The sequence below is a fragment of the Cricetulus griseus genome, chromosome 6 (genome assembly GCF_003668045.3).
Source record: "Cricetulus griseus strain 17A/GY chromosome 6, alternate assembly CriGri-PICRH-1.0, whole genome shotgun sequence".
Taxonomy (NCBI): domain Eukaryota; kingdom Metazoa; phylum Chordata; class Mammalia; order Rodentia; family Cricetidae; genus Cricetulus; species Cricetulus griseus.
This window is the reverse complement of record NC_048599.1, coordinates 30268555-30285627: the sequence shown is the minus strand read 5'-3', so window position 1 is coordinate 30285627 and position 17073 is coordinate 30268555. Positions and strand designations below refer to the sequence as shown.

The following is a 17073-nucleotide window of genomic DNA, read 5'->3' as shown; positions in this document are numbered from 1 at the left end:
GCTATGGAGACCATATGAGACAACTGATTCTTTAATATTCTTAAGATCCTTCAGCTGTATAGGTTGCCATTCATAAGCCATCCATCCATGAGGGTGTTTCTTAGAAGCTGGCTTTTCTACCATGGTAGCTGGGTACACTAATGGTGTACGAGTAACAACCTTAGAAGAATAGTCATGATACCTGGGTGGAGTAGGTGCCTGGCATTGGAGTGATTCTGCTTCTGAGGCATCCCAATGATCTTTAAGCCTAGTAATGATATCCTTTTGAAAAGTTTCAATCTCCTTAATCATAAAAGATTCCAAGCATGTTAGTGAATCTGTAAGTTGCTCTAACTGCTCATTTACATGTTTTTCTAGATCTTTAATATGATCATCCTTAGGCAGCATCTGGATGGCATGGAAACTGCCTTCTAGGTATTGGAGTCTAGATTTGAGGTCATGATTTGCTGATTTTGAGTCCTCAGCAATTGACCGTATGGACCTATGTAATCTATCAGCCCTGTACTGTAAATTATCTTCCAAACATTCAAATCTAGACTCAAATTTGTGATCTGCTACCTTGGATGCTTCAATAATTGATTGAATGGCATTGTCCAATTCTTCAACCCTATCCTGGGTAACTTGCACCTTTGCATCTAATTTCTGGGTAACATTGCCTATCAGAGTTTCTAGCTGGCTACAGATATTCTTTAGCTCATCACAGTCTTCTGACAGCCTAGCCTCTAAGGCCTCAGACATGGCATAAATATGCTGCATCTCATCTTGGATAACAGACAGCTCTGTCTTTAGCGTATTGGACACAGAGCCAAGCTTATCATCCAATTTCTGTTCCACTTGCTGCACAATTGTGGTCTGACCTAATCTGTTCTCTAAAACCTCATTGCGTAAAGCTGTTATTTCCTGTAAGTAGGTGGTGAGGTTATCCTTATCCCTATTCCTGAGACCTCTGGCTAGTAATACTGTTTGTACCAGCAAGCTAACTGCCATTACGGCATATAGGCCAGTAATTGGCAAATTAGCATCCTCCTCAAACATTGAATTCACGTAATAGGCAAAAATACTACCAATTTTAGCAAATGATAATTATTCCGCCATAATTTTACCCGATTTCTACTCCAGATGCAGTAACTATCTTTGACCAGTGGGTGGCACAGGTGTTCAGTTAGTCCATAGCGTTTGGCAGTGGTGGGTGGCAGCTGTGGAGAGGTCACAAAAGCTGCTGTGCTTATCTTAGAGGGTATACGGCCTTGCGGCCGCAAACACTAAATAAGGCGCAGCTTTAAGGCCACTGCACAGACCCTGCTGAAAGCCAAGACCTACTCCATCTCAGTTCAAGGGCTGGAGGCCTCTGGGTGTGGGTAGGCAGCAGTCCAAAGCTGGTCCCGAGCAAAAGGTGGTAAAACCATAGGAGGTCTGTGTGAGTCTCCAAGCTGGGAGCAGCTCAGCGGCAACGGGTCGGCTGGGAGCCTGGAGTACCTGTGGAGAGAGTACTTTCCCCACCAAGGCCGCAGGCCCGATGGGACCCACAGCCTGTCCCAAATGGGGTGTAGGTTTCCAATATCCTGCTCTTGACAACCAGATATAGTGGGAAATTACCAATACGGAGTCAGGTAGAAATACAAGGGTATTTAATAGGGAAAAGCCTTACTTACAGAGCAACCTAGCCAGCCTGCATGGCAGCAGTCTGTCCAGCAAGTACCAAAGTGAAACCGAAAGAGAAACGCAGTCCCCTGAAAGTGTCACTCTACATCACCCTGACCACGCCCTCAAAAGCATGGTCAGGCACACCTGTAGCCAGTCCCTAAGTAGGTGTGGCTACAGCTTCCCCTACAGTGCCTAGCCCAATTGTCATCAGAGATGCTTCATCCAGAAACACAGGGAAACAGATGCAGACCCAAAGCCAAACATTAGGTAGAGATAAGGAAATCCTGCAGAAGAGGGAGAGAAAGGATTGTAGTAGCCAGTTGGGTCAAGGACACAACAAGAAAAACCACAGAATCACAGGGGCTCATAGACACTGAACCAACAACCAGGGAGCCTGCCTGGGACTGTCATTAAGTACTCTCCATATATATTACAGTTATGTAGTATGGTTTTCTTGTGGGACTCCTACCAGTGAGAACAGGGGATGTCTCTGATTGTTTTATTGGCTTTTGGGACCTTATCCCTCATACTGGGTTGCCTTTCCCAGCCTTAATACATGGGGAGGTGCTTAGTTTTACTGAAACTTGATATGTCATGTTTTGTTGATATATATATGGTAGAACTGCTCTTTCCTGAACAGAAACAGAGAAGGAGTGGATGGGGGGGCAAAAAGGATTGGGGAGAGGGACTGGGAGGAGAGGAGGAAGTAGAAATTGCTACTGGGATGTAAGATAGATAGATAGATAGATAGATAGATAGATAGATAAGAAAGGATATTTATTAAAATGACTTACAGGCTGTGGTCCAGCTAATCCAATAATGGCTGACTATGAACAGAAAGTCAAGAATCCAGAAGTTGTGGGAAGGGCCTCAGTCCTGCCCCAAATGATGTGGCAGACTTTGATGATTCCCCATAGGAGAACTCACCCTCTCTAAGGAGTGGATGGAGGATGGGATGGAGAGATGGTGGGGGGAGTGGGAGAATGGGAGGGAGAGGTAACTTCGATTGGTATGTAAATTATAAGTAATCAAAAAAAAAAAAAAGAGAGAATCCAGAAGTTGCTCAGTTTACGAGACTGGATGTCTCACCTGGTCTTCAGTAGACACTGGAATCCCAAAGAAATAGGATCCAATGCCGGTGAAGGAATGGACATGCTAGTGAGAGAAGAACAAGCAGGTAAAGAACAAAACCTCCTTCTTTTGTGTCATTATATATATATGCTTTCAGCAGATGTGGCCCAGATGAAAAGTGTCTTCCCTCCTCAAGATCCAGATTAAAAGTAGATCTTACTATTTCAAATTAAGCAAAAATGCCTTACATGTGTGTCTTCCAGTTTTGGATTTTAATTAATTCCAGATACAGTTGTTACAGGATATTTGATTGCACTGTGACAACCTGAGATTATGTTAATAAAGTTAACCTTCAATGAGGGGCGGAGCCAGTGACTAGCTGACCAGAATTAGCTCTAGAGAAGCCAGGAATATGGATGAGAAGATGCACAGGAAGGAGTAGGGAGGGACTTGGAGATTTCTAGCTCTTGAATCTGGGAAGTGTGAAGAGAAGGTCAACTGGTCACTCCTTTGCCACTTCTTTGATCTATCAGGTTTTCACCCTGATATTTGACTCCCAACTCTTTATTGGTAATAAAATAACAGACAAACACATCATATACTCAAGTTGACAACCAAGAACAGCCATCACAGGGGTAAATGTCACTTACTCTGATTTCTGTCATGATATATTTCTGTGGTGATCTAATAAAGAATGCCTGGAGATCAGAATGCAAAGCTAGCCACAGGCATAGAAGCTGGGCATTGGTGGCACACACTTTAATCCCAGGACTCTGGAGACAGAGGCAGATGGATTTCTGTGAGTTCAAGGCCACCCGGGGTTACAAGAGAGTGAATCAGTCTGAAAGAGAAACAGAACTCACATCTTTAATCCCAGCACTAGAGAGGTATGTAAGATAGGAGCTCAGTGTCTCATGCTGTATTCTGGGAATTAGTCTCCAGACACGTTGAGGACAGGATCCCCCTTCCAGTCTTGGTAGAGGTAAGAGCTCTCTAGTGGCTGGTTGCTTTGCTTTTCTGATCTTCAGTTTGAACTCCCATATCTGTCTCTGGGTTTTTATTATTCATGCTGCAGATTTCATCAGTACAAATTATACACATGTATTATACATGTATCAAAATATCATGTGAGACCCCAAATGTATGATTATGTCAGTTACAACTTTCAAAAAGGAAAAGGGAAAGGGAGGAATACTTTGTTCCTTTAGATGGAGAAGTCTTCTTAGGAGCTGATAAATTGTTTTAAAAATTGAAAACACTTAAGAAAAAATACTTAAGTTTGGGTGAGGAGGACAGGCTGCCACAAGCCACTCCACCCTCATGTCCTTAGCCAGCTCTCACCTCCCAGGGAAACACTGTGTAACTGTGAGAATGCTCTTTCTTGGCCTTGTGACTTCTCAGGTTTCTTATCCTTGTGGAGAAAATATAAAGGGCACTTTAGGTTGATGCCAATTTGAGCCATCTGTAGCACCACCTTGTCCCTCTGACATTCTGTGTACCTGCTGCAGGCTTGATTCTCAGGACCAGAGGGCATTTCCAGCCAAGGTTAGCCACATTCGTCTGTGGTAGCCACAGTGATGAGGGTCCAGGGCTGCTTTGGGGACTGCTTCTGGCTGCATGGGTGGTACTGCCCCACAGTGAAGCCTGTGATACTTGGGCAGGTGGCAGACTGCTGACTGTTTCTTTCAGGGCCATATTGGAAGGGTGCCTGGCAACCAGTTGGTTCTTAAATAGATTTGCTTCCTGTCTGTGTTATATCCAGGCCAGCATTCTGCCCAGAGCAGGACTATTAAGGGTACAGAAATATATTTTGTAAAAGTCCAGAAAAGAAATCAAACAATACCAGCCTTCTTATTTGTAAGGAGATATTTCATCTATTTACCCTGTGGGAGGAGATACAGACATCTGATACAGGTGTAGGCTCTTTAAAAGAGTGGCACATTGTGACTCTTCTCCAAGTTCTGACACTGTACCTATCAGTGAAAACAGATGTCCCTTGGTATTCAAGGGGATTGCTTCCAGGGGCCCCTGCAGATACCAAAAATCTGTGGATGCTTCAGCCTTCTTACAAAACAGCCTAGTGTTTGCTTAAGACTTGTACATATCCCTCTATCCTTTTCATTGGCCCTGCATCTCTTAAAATATCTAATAAAACGCAATGCTTTATGTCAATATTATTTACTCTCCATTTTTCAGAGACATGCTTGGTCCAGACCTAATTGTTCTTTAGGAATTGTCTATTCATAATTGACTGAATTCATAGACACAGAGCTCAGAGGAAACAGCATGGAGCCCTGAAGCAGTTCCACTTTTAACACTCCCCAGTGGAAGGTTCTTTTTCTTATTGAAATAGCTGACACAACTGATGTCAATATGAGCCCTGATGTCCCTTAAGCTACAAACACTAAGTATCTGTCCAATTCATAATTTAAATTTCCCAAGCATCTATAATACTTTACATGTGAAGTGTAACCTAGCAAAAGCTCATGTGTTAAAGGCTTTGTTGCCATCTGATGGGCTTTGAAGGCCATGCATGGACTAATGATTAGATGGCATGGCTGGGAGGTGATGAAAACTATAGGTGAAGAAGTAGATTCATTTGAGGAAGTAGATTAGGGAGGGGGCATGCCCTAGAGGAGTATTTTTTGTCCTGGAACCCAATATGCTTCTTTTTGTCTACGTCTTGGCTGCCACTTGATATTTAGTCATATTCATAAAAAGCCAGCACATCACCCTGTGAGATACTTACTTTTATGCCTTTGGACCAGACTGATGGGTGGTTTAGTGCAGGCCCAAGAAACCTCAGTCAAGGTCAAGCAGAAGCCTTGGTTTATCTATGTGGGTGGGGTACAAATGTAAGGGAAAGCAGCTTCGACAAGAAGCACAGAAGAGAAGGGATGACTAAAAGCCACAGCCAGGAAACATCCTTGCCTGCAGGATGCTCAGCCCACACAGCAGAGCATACTGCCTGTGGTGATAAAGCATATTATTTTTCTGTCTATTTCTTGCTTGTTTTCCTCTGGGAGCTGGACTGACAAATCTATTGTGTGTTGTTTTTACTCTTTTGGCTTTTTGACTCATTTTACTCTTTGAACTTTTTGAGGGGCCCACCACCCAACTCCCAAATAAATCACATGAAGAGACTTAGCTATGAATATCTGGCCTTAGCTTGGGTTATTTCTTGCCAGCTTTTCTTATCTTATATCAACCCATCTACCTTTTCCTTCAGGACTTATATCTTCCCTACTTCTGTATTCCCTTTCTTTCCTTCTTACTCAGTGTCTGAATGTGTAGCTGGGTGGGTAGGTGGCTGGGTGGCTGGGTGGCTGGGTTGCAGGGTGGCTGGTCCCTGAAGTCCTTCTCTCCTTGTTCTTTTGCTCCCCCTTACTTCCTCATTTCTCCTTCTATTTATCCTCTCTGCCTGCCAGCCCTTCCTATCCTTGCTCCTGCCTTGGCCATTCAGCTCTTTATTAGGATCATCAAATGTTTTAGACAGGCAAAGAATCACAGCATCACGGAGTTAAACAAATGCAGCATAAACAAAACTCACACACCTGAAAATGATATTCTACCACACAACTCTCAATATGCAAATGAGGAAGAAGCACAACTCATGCAAGTTCCTCCAGGGACCTAAACAATCACTCAACCACAGGCAGATCTCAGACGAGCACCGCCTACCTGCCAGGCACTACTGATCCATCAGGGGCCAGGTTACCAAATTTAGTTCATCAGATAGGAGGCCAGATTTGCTGAGCATGTGGGAAAGATTCCTTTTTAAAAAATGAAATCGCTACCATAGAAACTGTCTTCCTTTAGGTGGTGTGGCAAATGATAAGATGGCTTGGATACAGGTAGGCAAGAGGGGCTATAGTGCAGGGCTCATTGTCTCAGTCTTTTTCTGGTGGCATTGGTCAAAAGCAATCCTTTCTCCCTCACTGTCATAGGTACAGGTCACGAAAAAGGGCAGAGTGTTGGCAGAAGTGTCTTCAGACTTCAGATTGCAGATTCCATAGAAAGTACTCTGGGTAGTGTCACATGCCTTTTATCTATCCAGCTAGCCATTTGCCCGTTTATCCACCCCCTAATCCATGCATCTGCCAATTCAACTATCATGCATCCATTTATCCCACACACCCACCCATCCATACAAACCACATTCTGAGTTGCAATTGACAAATAATCACATGTATGTACAGTGAACAATTTGAAGTTTTATTACTTGTGTTCATTAGCAGAATCATCACTCACTAAAATCTACCCAATGACCATGTCTATTATCTGAATTTCTCTTCTCCTTGACGTTCGTTCCCTCTGCTGTTTCCTTCCTCCATATATCAGCAGACCTCACATTTTCCATGCTATCCTCCATTAACATGACCAACGAAACTCCTTTCCTCTTATTCCACATATGTACCCATGTTTCCAATTTCCTTCCTTTCCCCAGACATCTACGGTTTCTATTTTCCATGCAAACAGTCAGAGCTCATAATCCTCCCTGTTTCATAACTAAAATAAGGCTTAAATGTTTCCTATTCATGAATTTGTCCAGTGAGGCCTCAGCCCATGCCATGGATTTTTCTCATGTCCTATGGACAAGATCAAGATCCCTGTAATTTCCTCTTTCCAAGGACCCAGCTGAAGTTCATTTTTCTCCTTTTCCATGGAATGAGCAAGACTCCTCTAAGTTCCCCTTTAGTCTATGGAATTCTCAATCTCCCATCCTCCCTATAGCCTATAAAATTAGGAGGCATTTTGTTTCCTCTTTCATAACATGAAAAGAGCCTTATTTTCCCCTTTCCTTCTGACATGACCAAGCTTAAACATTCTCCAGAACTGCTTGGACGTAGCCTGTCTGTGTGTTTCTCTTCATTCCTGGATGTAACTAGGCCATCTTGCTCCTTTTATTTCACAGCTTTAATTAAGAATCCAATTTGCCAATTCTTCGAAGATAAACAAGTCCCTTCTTTGCCTTTCCTTCAAGAACATGTCCAGGCAGGCCCCTTACTTCCTCCTTTTGTCTCATTCCTCATTGTATTGTATTTCACTTGGCTCCTTGTTTTCCTCTTAATTCATGGGCAGGTTCTCGATATTCACTGTATTTCTCATATTTATGATTGTGGCTGTGGTCTCTATTTTATTTTTATTCCACAAATATAACATGACTCATACTTCCCACATATCCATGGACTTGTTGGAACTCTATATCCCCTTAGTTGTTGGACATTAAAATACTGCCCATTTGATTCCATATTCCATTGATACAATTAGGCCGGTTATTTCTCCTTTATTTCATGGTCTTTAACTAAATACCCGTTTCTCCCTCATACCATGGATCTTTCTAGTATTGTTCAGGGAAAACTGGATCAGGAAGCAAGATGCCTGCCTGAACTTATAGGGGCCAGAAAGCAATTTTATTTGCAGTGTTGACACATAGGCTCAGCAGAGGACTGTTTAAAAAGCTGCGCTCTGGAGCTGGAGAGATGGCTCAGCAGTTAAGAGTACTTGTTGCTGTTGCAGAGGACCTGTGCTGGAGTCCAGCTCTAGAAGGACTCTTGGGCCTCAGGAAGGATGTGTGAAGTCGGCGACAGATGAGGAGTCTGACCACCAGTTGTTTTTCAAACTGATGGCCCCGACTAGCTCAGGCTGTCTTTTTTTTTGCAGGTTCTAATGAATTAAAGCAGGAGCAGCTTCAAAGCATTTTTCTTTAGTCATTTTCTAAGAGTCATTAACATTTTTGTTTCTCTTCTTTTCCACTCTGCTGACATCATTGATCTTTACCCCATATCATTATACAGCAAGCCAAATGTTTACATCTAGCTAGGTACATCTTATTCATACTGTGCTCTAGCCGGCAGCAAAAATGCTGTTACAAAGTAAGAGATTTGAGCCCTGTGATTAATTCCTAACCATATGAGATCAGCTGAACATATTGTGATGCCTAGAGTATCATTTTCAGGTGTATACCAGTTTCTGAGTAATCCGACTGTCATCTTTATTATGTGGATTGCAGTTATAATCCTATTCTTTATTAAGTTCTCAAAATAGTAATGATTAATACCTAACTCTTTGTTGAGACTAAGTTTCTTTGTTCTTCCTGGGAATTTCTAAATGTACTTCTTTAAGAGGAACTAGGAGTTTTAGATTTCTTTATTGATACTTTGATATTTATACTGTTTATACCCTGGTGCCAGAGAAATGGCTGACCTTTCATGTCCTATCTCTTTTTCTTTCTGTGTTACTATAAGGTTTTTAATGTCATATTTTTGTTTTGTTTTGCTTTTTTTTTTTTTTTGTTTTTCGAGACAGGGTTTCTCTGTGGCTTTGGAGGCTGTCCTGGAACTAGCTCTTGTAGACCAGGCTGGTCTTGAACTCACAGAGATCCGCCTACCTCTGCCTCTCGAGTGCTGGGATTAAAGGCATGCATCACCACTGCCCAGCTAATGTCATATTTTAAGAAACTGCTTTCTTTGTTAAGTTCTTTGGAATATATTTATCTCTTTTTGGTATTGAATAATCATTAATCTTTGTGAGTTCCTCTTGCTTTTTCGGGATGACTGCAAATGCAGCCGGGGACAACTGGAGAAAATGGTTTCTGTAACAGATCAAAGAAATTTGGTTTTTCTGTAAAAGCTTTTATTACCAGTAAACTCAGGCATAATCATGACTAACAAGGCAGAACTAAGAGATTCCATAAGAATAAGCATAGCGAAAGTTAGAGAAGCCTGAAACCCATGAGCTTCCCAAGGTCAGCACAGGAGTTTGCAGTATTGTATCCATAGGTCCTTGCTAAATGGATGGGATTCTCCAAATGGCCTTGCTGTCTAAGGAGCTCCATTTGTAACACACCCAAGAATTGTTCCCAAGGGTGACAGCATGACTTCCACCATACCTGGATTTGATTCCCAGCACCCACATATGTGGTTCACAACTATGTGTAACTCCAGTTCTTGGGAATCTGAAGCCCTCTTTTGACTTCCTCAGGCACCAAGCACACAAATGGCACACAAACATACACCTAGGCAAAATGTTGCTTTCCACAAAATTTAAAAAAGAAAAAAGAAAAAAAGGTAGTCCCCAAGTTTAGTTAAACAGATTGTTTTATACCCTGCCCGTGCTCCTACTTCCTTACCACATAGCAATCCAGAGTGACATATATTTTGATTGGCTATATTTAGCTTAAATAAAAGAGTTTGTTGAATTGCCCCACAAGCAGCAGAGTTTACTACTAGTCATTTACAGTAGAGAGGAAAGTGTAGGAATTAGGCTACAGTTGAGACATCTACTCCATAGTGACCTTGACTTATCCAACTTGGAGTGTTCTAAAGTTGCTGTGTTTAGAGCTGGACAGCTTCTAGTACTCCATGGAGCATAGTATGGGTACTGTGATGTATCCAAGCAGGATTGTATACTGTCACAATGGAGGGTGTCTTGGACTAGAGCTAGAAGCTCAGTAGACAATGGTTCCAGCATATGAATCAGAGTCAGGGAAGAATCACACAGATGTTTTTGAGAATTCACCAATGCCAGATACAGGAGCAAGTTCTTTGCCTCCATCCATTTTCCTGTTACAGGGATCTCAGGTGTGGTGGCACAAGCCTTTAATCCCAGTATGGGCCATAATCAACTGGATCTCTGTGAGTTACAAGCCAACTTTGGCTACACAGTGAGCTCCAGGCCATCCAGGACTAAACAATGAGACCTTTATTTAAAAAAAATAATTCATATTATAGGGAGATGAAAAATCTAGACTCAGGGAGATTAATTAGCCCAGGATCCCCAGAATATATCTGGATAATGTCTGTGTGTTTGTGTGTGTGTGTGTGTGTGTGTGTGTGTGGTCTGCCATATCACTCTGCTTCTCACTAACTAGTATTTAGTTTTGAATATTTTAACTTTTAATTTGAATAAAATAAGACTTACAAAACAGCTGAAAAATGCAAAATCTTTCCTAGGTCTTTAACCTCCCCAGACATTGGCATAATCCCAGTACAACCGTAAAATTAAGAAGTTATTCTTTTATAATACAAGCACTGCACTACATTCAGATTGTGGGATGGGGCAGTAGGGGTGTATACAGGCCCAAGGTTACCATTATATCTTACTGCATTACTCTCCACCTTACTTTTTGAGACAGGGTATCTCAATAAACCTGGAACTTAGCAGTTTGGCTACACGGATTGACTGGTGAGGCCCTGTGACCCACCCATCTTTGCTTCCCAGCACTAGATGACAGATGTTCATTGCCAAATCTGGCTTTTATGTGGGCACTGAGGGTATGAACTCACGTCCTCATGCTGTCACTGAGCCATCACTGTAGCCCCAGATTTCATTGATTCTCTTACTACTATTCTTTTCCCAGAGCAAACTGTAGGGTCCTACAATGGGCTTCTGAATACAGACAGCACCGTGCAGGGCTAATTTCTGAGTAAGACTCCTGGCTCATTTCACATGGGGAGCTTGGGATTACCTCACAAAGCTCTGCTGGGTCACAGCAGGTTTACAAGTGATAGTATGTGAATTTGCCACACAGTGAGAAACAGCAGGGAGAAATCTGTGGCAGGTGGGAGGCAAGAGTGAGAGGAACCTGACCAAGGAAGCTCGGGGATGCTGGTGGCTTGGTAAGATGGTTGGAATGTACTACTCCAGGTTCCATGAGGTTGAGTCCTGTGTCTCAGTTCAAATATGACTTCTCCATAAATGTTCACCCACTCCCAAATATTGAGCCCTTTGCCCACTACAGCAGCTTTTATTGCAGAGCTCTGAACAGGTCTGTTGTTGGGATTTCTTTCACACTGCATGTGCAGGAAAGGATAGGGACTCTCTTGACTTGGCAGCGTGCAGAGACAACCCAGTATTTGGAATGCTAAAGAAAAGAATGGCCGTTGCAAGCGGGGGTGGGGGGTGGGTGGGGAGGGCACACTGCTCAGGAGTAGGGTGCATGGCCCCTTGGGAAGCTTCCCATAGATAGTGTTCTTAGCACTGTGGAAGAATGTACTTGGGCTCTTAATCTTTGCTTAAGTGCAGGTGAAGCTGTCTCCCAGGAAAGCCCTTTCTAGTAGGATTGCTGTGGAAGAGCGAGGGAACAGTTGCTGCACCACTCCTACCCTGGCAACAGTACAGACAAGTGCCTGCTGAAGCTGTGGAGATGAAAGCCCGAGGCTTGAGGATCCCCTTGCTGCTCTTGCTGGTGATTGTAGTTGTAAAGGCCAGGCTGAGTCACATCCAAAGGTGGGGAGGCTTCAAGGAGCAGGCCACAAGTGAGAAAAACATGAACTCTACAATCCACTTCTTCATCCAATCCTATAACAATGCAAGCAATGACACCTACTTGTTTCAAGTTCAGAAGTTAATTCAAAGTCAGATGCAGGTATGCAGGTTTGTGCCTTGGTTTCCCAGACACCAACACAACCCCCATCTTGCTTTTTCACACATATGGGGATTCTGCCTGGGTTCCTGGGGTAGAGGACTGATAACTCTCTGGGGAGTGTCCTATGTGATGGGTGCACTTGGTGCTTCTGGGCTAAGCAGCTCCCTCAGTCACCATAGCCACATGACCTGGCAGGGCCTAAGTTCTGGAGCCAACCTAACTCACTTCTTCTTGGCCAAAAGCTAACGTGTAGAGGTGGTTCTCCATTGTTCTATGGAGGGAATTGCATTTCGTTTTGCCTACCAGCAATGGGGCTGGTTTTGCTTTCTTTAATGGTTTTATCTAAATAAAGCCTAAACATTCTCTGTGGATTCCTTACGTCCCGCAGCATTTATTTTTAGTGTCTAGGACTGTAAGATGGGACTGAATTTTCTGTTCAAGACATTTGAAATCACAAGTCTTTGGGGATAGCAGTGGAGAGGTAGCAGGAAATGAGCAAGCAGCTTTGGTCCGATAGTTCCACCACTTTGGAGGGAGAGTCTCTGTATTTAGCCCGGGGTGGCCTGTACAGCTCTATCCTCAGCCTCCTTCCTTAGCCTCCTGAATGTGAGTGCCAGGATCCCACCTGTGTGTCACCATATCCTCACTTTTGTTTTACACATGGAATTCTTGAAATATGATAGAGGAAAGAATTTGTCTGAAACTATTGATCCACTGTTCCCTCAAGGTCAGTTAGTAAAATATCTAAATCAGTCAGAAACAATACTGCATCCTAGTTAGACAGATTTTGGGAGAAATGATTCTCAAGAAGGGAAGACTAATAGTCTGAGAGGATGAGAGGCATATGGAACAGGAATTAATAGAAAGAGAGGAAGGCATGGGAGTGGGGTGGGTCATACTAGTGTTATACACAGGCAAGTGAGTTCCTAAAGCCTGGCACAGACATTCCAGGGGACTCCTGGCTGTTAAGAACTGTGACCACCTGGTGGTGCTGTTCTCATTTGTCTTTTTCACTTGAATCATTTTCATATATCTCATATCTGAAATCCTTAAGATTTAATGTGTGAAACCAACCTTTTACCATTAACAGCTAACCGGTCAAGCATAGTTTCTAAAAATGTTTTAAGCAAACTTGATGTTACTTAAAGTGATAGGAGGACAGTGTGGGCTTGGCGATTGGAAGGGGAGGGTCACGGACACAGGTTTCTGGACGTCTCAATATTCAGGTGAGACTTTGAACGTCTCAGTACTGCAAAGAGGGGATAATAGACAAGCAAGGTGGGCTGATGGGCCTGCTTTCGACTTTCAACTGCTCCCAGCCGTGGGATCTTAGTTAGGTGTCATCTAGACTCCTTCAGGACAGAACAAGCAACAATTTAGCACAATGCTGTCACCACCTAGTGACACTTGTCAAAACATTTGCTGTCACTATGAGCATAATCTTAGTGAACTATCAAGACTACCAGTGAGTAAGAAGTTTTATGTGCATGCACGTTTTAGTCTTTTCCTACATACAACTTGTTTATAGCTAGTCAGTGTGACAATGGCTACATCAGTTCTACAACACCCCCATGCATAAGCAGGAGGCCCCTTAATGACAGGTGAGGAGCTCCTGCATTCTAGGGAATTCCAGGCTACTACTGAGATTGTATTCTCAGTGCAGCCATGGGCAATTGCCCTGGGACCTGGCTTTGTATTTGTTATGGGAACATTTCAACCAGGATCAAGGTGAATTTTCTGCCTGCATCTCCCCAAGAGAGGCTCACACCATCTCGTTAGGTTGGATCACTGGCATTTGAGCAAGAAGTAGGGGGTTCCCAAGAGCTTCTCCCCACTACAAATGTAGCTGTCTAATCTACACATTCACCTGGGAGTCAGACCTAGGACAATGATCCCCAAATTTCCTTAGCGTTTCACTCCAGTGTGGGTCTTCTCTTCCACAAAAGCCTTCCCGACCTCCCCCTCCTCCTCCTCCTCAGTCTTCGCAGCCTTAGGTTTTATCACGAGAAAGAGAAGACAAAGCCACCCACGGGAGCTGGCCCTGGCTTGTGTCTCTGTGGCTTACCTGGCTAGCACATCATCGTCTTGCACTGTCCATTGTCCCAGGAAGAAACAGATTCAGGGCATAGCAGGTATCATTTCAAGTGGAAAGTGTCTGGGAGATAAAGCAAGATCGTAGGCACATGTCATTCTTCTGTCCTTGGCTCTCCCAATGCTCCATGGAGTTGACAGAAATATTTAGTAACTTAAATATTTGAATTCTTTTAAGATACCTTTGTGTGGCTTTTCCTGGGGAAACCTGAACAAGTATCTACTTACTACAGATAGGGTACCACCAACGGACCAAAGAAATGGTTCCACCCAAGTCTAGCTTAGTTTACCAGGGGGTCTATGGGAGATACTTAAAAACACATGGATGACTCAAAAGCAGCTGTATCACCAAAAAGCTCATTCCAGAAAGGGCGATAGCTCCGGATGATGATGGCATCTTAGAAGTTCCTGCAGGTGGCTCAGCTAGCCTAAGTCTCCACAATGGGGAGGGACCTTGGGTGGGAGGCCTTACAATCTTGTTTCGTTTGATTCCTGAATCTTATGAGCCAGCCTCCACTCCCCTGGAGAATGTTTCAATAGGGAGGAAATAGCTACACAATAGGTTGGTTTTTCATGCATTAGTGGAAGTGCGCCTATTTTGCCCACAGACTCCTTAAGCAGATTGAATGCTTATGTGGACATTGCAAATGAAGAAATGGAAGCTGCTGCATTACTTTCTCAAGGTTTTAGAGCTAATACGCGGGGAGTGAATGTCTGAAATCAATTTGACTCCCAAACTTCTTTTAAAAGATTTATATTTTTATGTGTATGAGTGTTCTTCCTTCAAGTACATGTATATAAGAGCCTCCACATATGCCCAATGCTTGCAGAGACCAGAAGAGGGCACTGGATACCCAGAAACTGGAGTTACAGGTGGTTGTGAACTGCCATGTGGGTTCTAGGAACCAAACCTAGGTTCTCTGCAAGAGCAACAGTGCTTTTAAGCCATTTAATAAATATTTAGATGTGTTGCTGAATTGTCTTCTTTCTGGTTGTCTGGGATGGAGAGTAAGGAGGGAGAAGATGGCTGCAGACTGGGAAGGAACAGGGCCAGGTAGCTCACAGTGGTTTGTGGTTACCAAGCAACCCAGCTTGTCTTATCATGATGATAGCTGGGAGACAAGTAAGAACCATGTGGCTCCCACAGCACAGTCCAGAGCACTGGGCTGTGGCTGACTAGGGATCTTAGTTGCCATTGAGACTCACTCAATGGGAGGGGAGGAAGGAGCTGAGTTTTGGTGGATGAGTTCTGGGATCAGGGTCAGGGAGAGGGTCAGACACTGGACACTCAAGGGTGGAAATCATCAGTGCAATTGCTTCTCCACAGCTGACCACAGGAGTGGAGTATTTGGTCACTGTGAAGATTGGCAGGACCAAATGCAAGAAAAACGAGACAAAGAAAGCTTCCTGTCCTCTGCAAAGCAACAAGCTGAAAAAGGTTTGTTGTGGGGGTCCTCTGAGAAAGCCTCAAGGCCAAGTATGGGGAATAAACATCCTCAAACTGAGAGTTGGGGCCAGCAAATGCCCAGCCTTAAGGCTACGTGACACTTCTTGGTGCATCCAAGAAGGAAGAAAGCTGTTGGTGTGGGCAGTCTGGCCACCCAAGCAGACACAGTCCTGGACCTAGGAGTCTGCTTCTCCCCACAGAGCTCCAGGGTGCAAGGATTGTTTGTTCCTCCTCAGGGCTTTTGTTATTATCTTGCTCCCATTCTTTGGGTCATCGAAGACTGTCCCCATTTCTGTTGTCTCTTCTATGTTTCCTGGCCCCTCACCGCACAGATGGTAGATATGGGGGCCTCTTTCTGTCCCAGGGTGTAGGTTCAGGGGTGGGAGAAGAGAGAGTGTCAGTACCTCTTCCTGGAATCCTAGATCCTGTTTAGACTGAGGGCTCCAGAGGCACCTGCCATGGGTCTCAGAGGAGCAGTTCCTCTCTGGGTTCCCCAGGGCCTTAGGAGATAGAACCTTTTCTTCTACTGTTGAAAACTCTTTTCTCCAAAGCTTTTTATCTTCTTTCTTCTTCCGCAGAGCCTGGTTTGCAAATCACTGATATATACCGTGCCCTGGATGAACTACTACCAGCTCTGGAACAATTCCTGCCAGGGTAGCAAAGATCTCTACTGACACCCAGATGCCTGTGTTGTGTATTGTTTTTTCTATAGCTCTAAGAGGACTCGTGCCCTTCTATGGGGTGTATCTACACACACTCATACAAGTACAAACATGCTCACTCATCTTCAAACACTGACCCTCAAAAATATGCATAGTAGTAACAGCACCTTTATTGACACATATACCCCCCACTCACATACACACAGACATATACACCTCTGGTCTCATACACTTACATTCATCATGAAAACACCATGCAAACACTTCCACACATGAACCTCTGAGCTTTGCCATACTTATAGCTCACATACACTTCACAGACGTGCAGTGGTACCCGGGATTGCTACACTTTGAACAGGATGCTGACATCCCTTTGTGGGGGAGGGGGGCGATCACTGTTCTTTCTTGCTTCTGCTATCTCTGGGCCCAAGCACACAGCCATCAACTCTGGACTGGGGATGGGGAGCTCTGTATCTTACCGGTACACACAATACTGTGACTCATACATGTCACAGTGAGCGTGTCTGAAGTCCCATCACCAAGCAAGGCTGAGTAACCAGTGTGGATTGTACCAAAGCTGTGCCTTACAATGGCTAAAGGACAACAGTAGCAGGAATGTCTTAGCTTGGGTTTTTGTTGCTATGAAGAGACTGGCTTATAGTTAGTCCATTATTGTCATGGAGAGAAGCATGGTGGTATGAGGGCAGACATGGTGCTGGAGAAGTAGCTTAGAGTTCTACATCTGGATCCTGAGGGTCAGGAAGAGAGAGTGACACTGGGCCTGGATT

General features: G+C 43.9%; 1 protein-coding gene across 1 annotated transcript in view; it reads left to right on the top strand.

Moving 5' to 3' along the window:
- Window positions 1-16297, top strand: part of Cstl1 (cystatin like 1) — a 29665-nt gene extending 13368 nt beyond the window's left edge. Inside the window, exons 2-4 of the mRNA XM_035447034.1 lie at window positions 11760-12085; window positions 15504-15614; window positions 16202-16297. Coding sequence (XP_035302925.1) covers window positions 11760-12085; window positions 15504-15614; window positions 16202-16297 — 533 coding nt within the window. The remainder of the gene's footprint in view (window positions 1-11759; window positions 12086-15503; window positions 15615-16201) is intronic.
- Window positions 16298-17073: the final 776 nt, after the last annotated feature.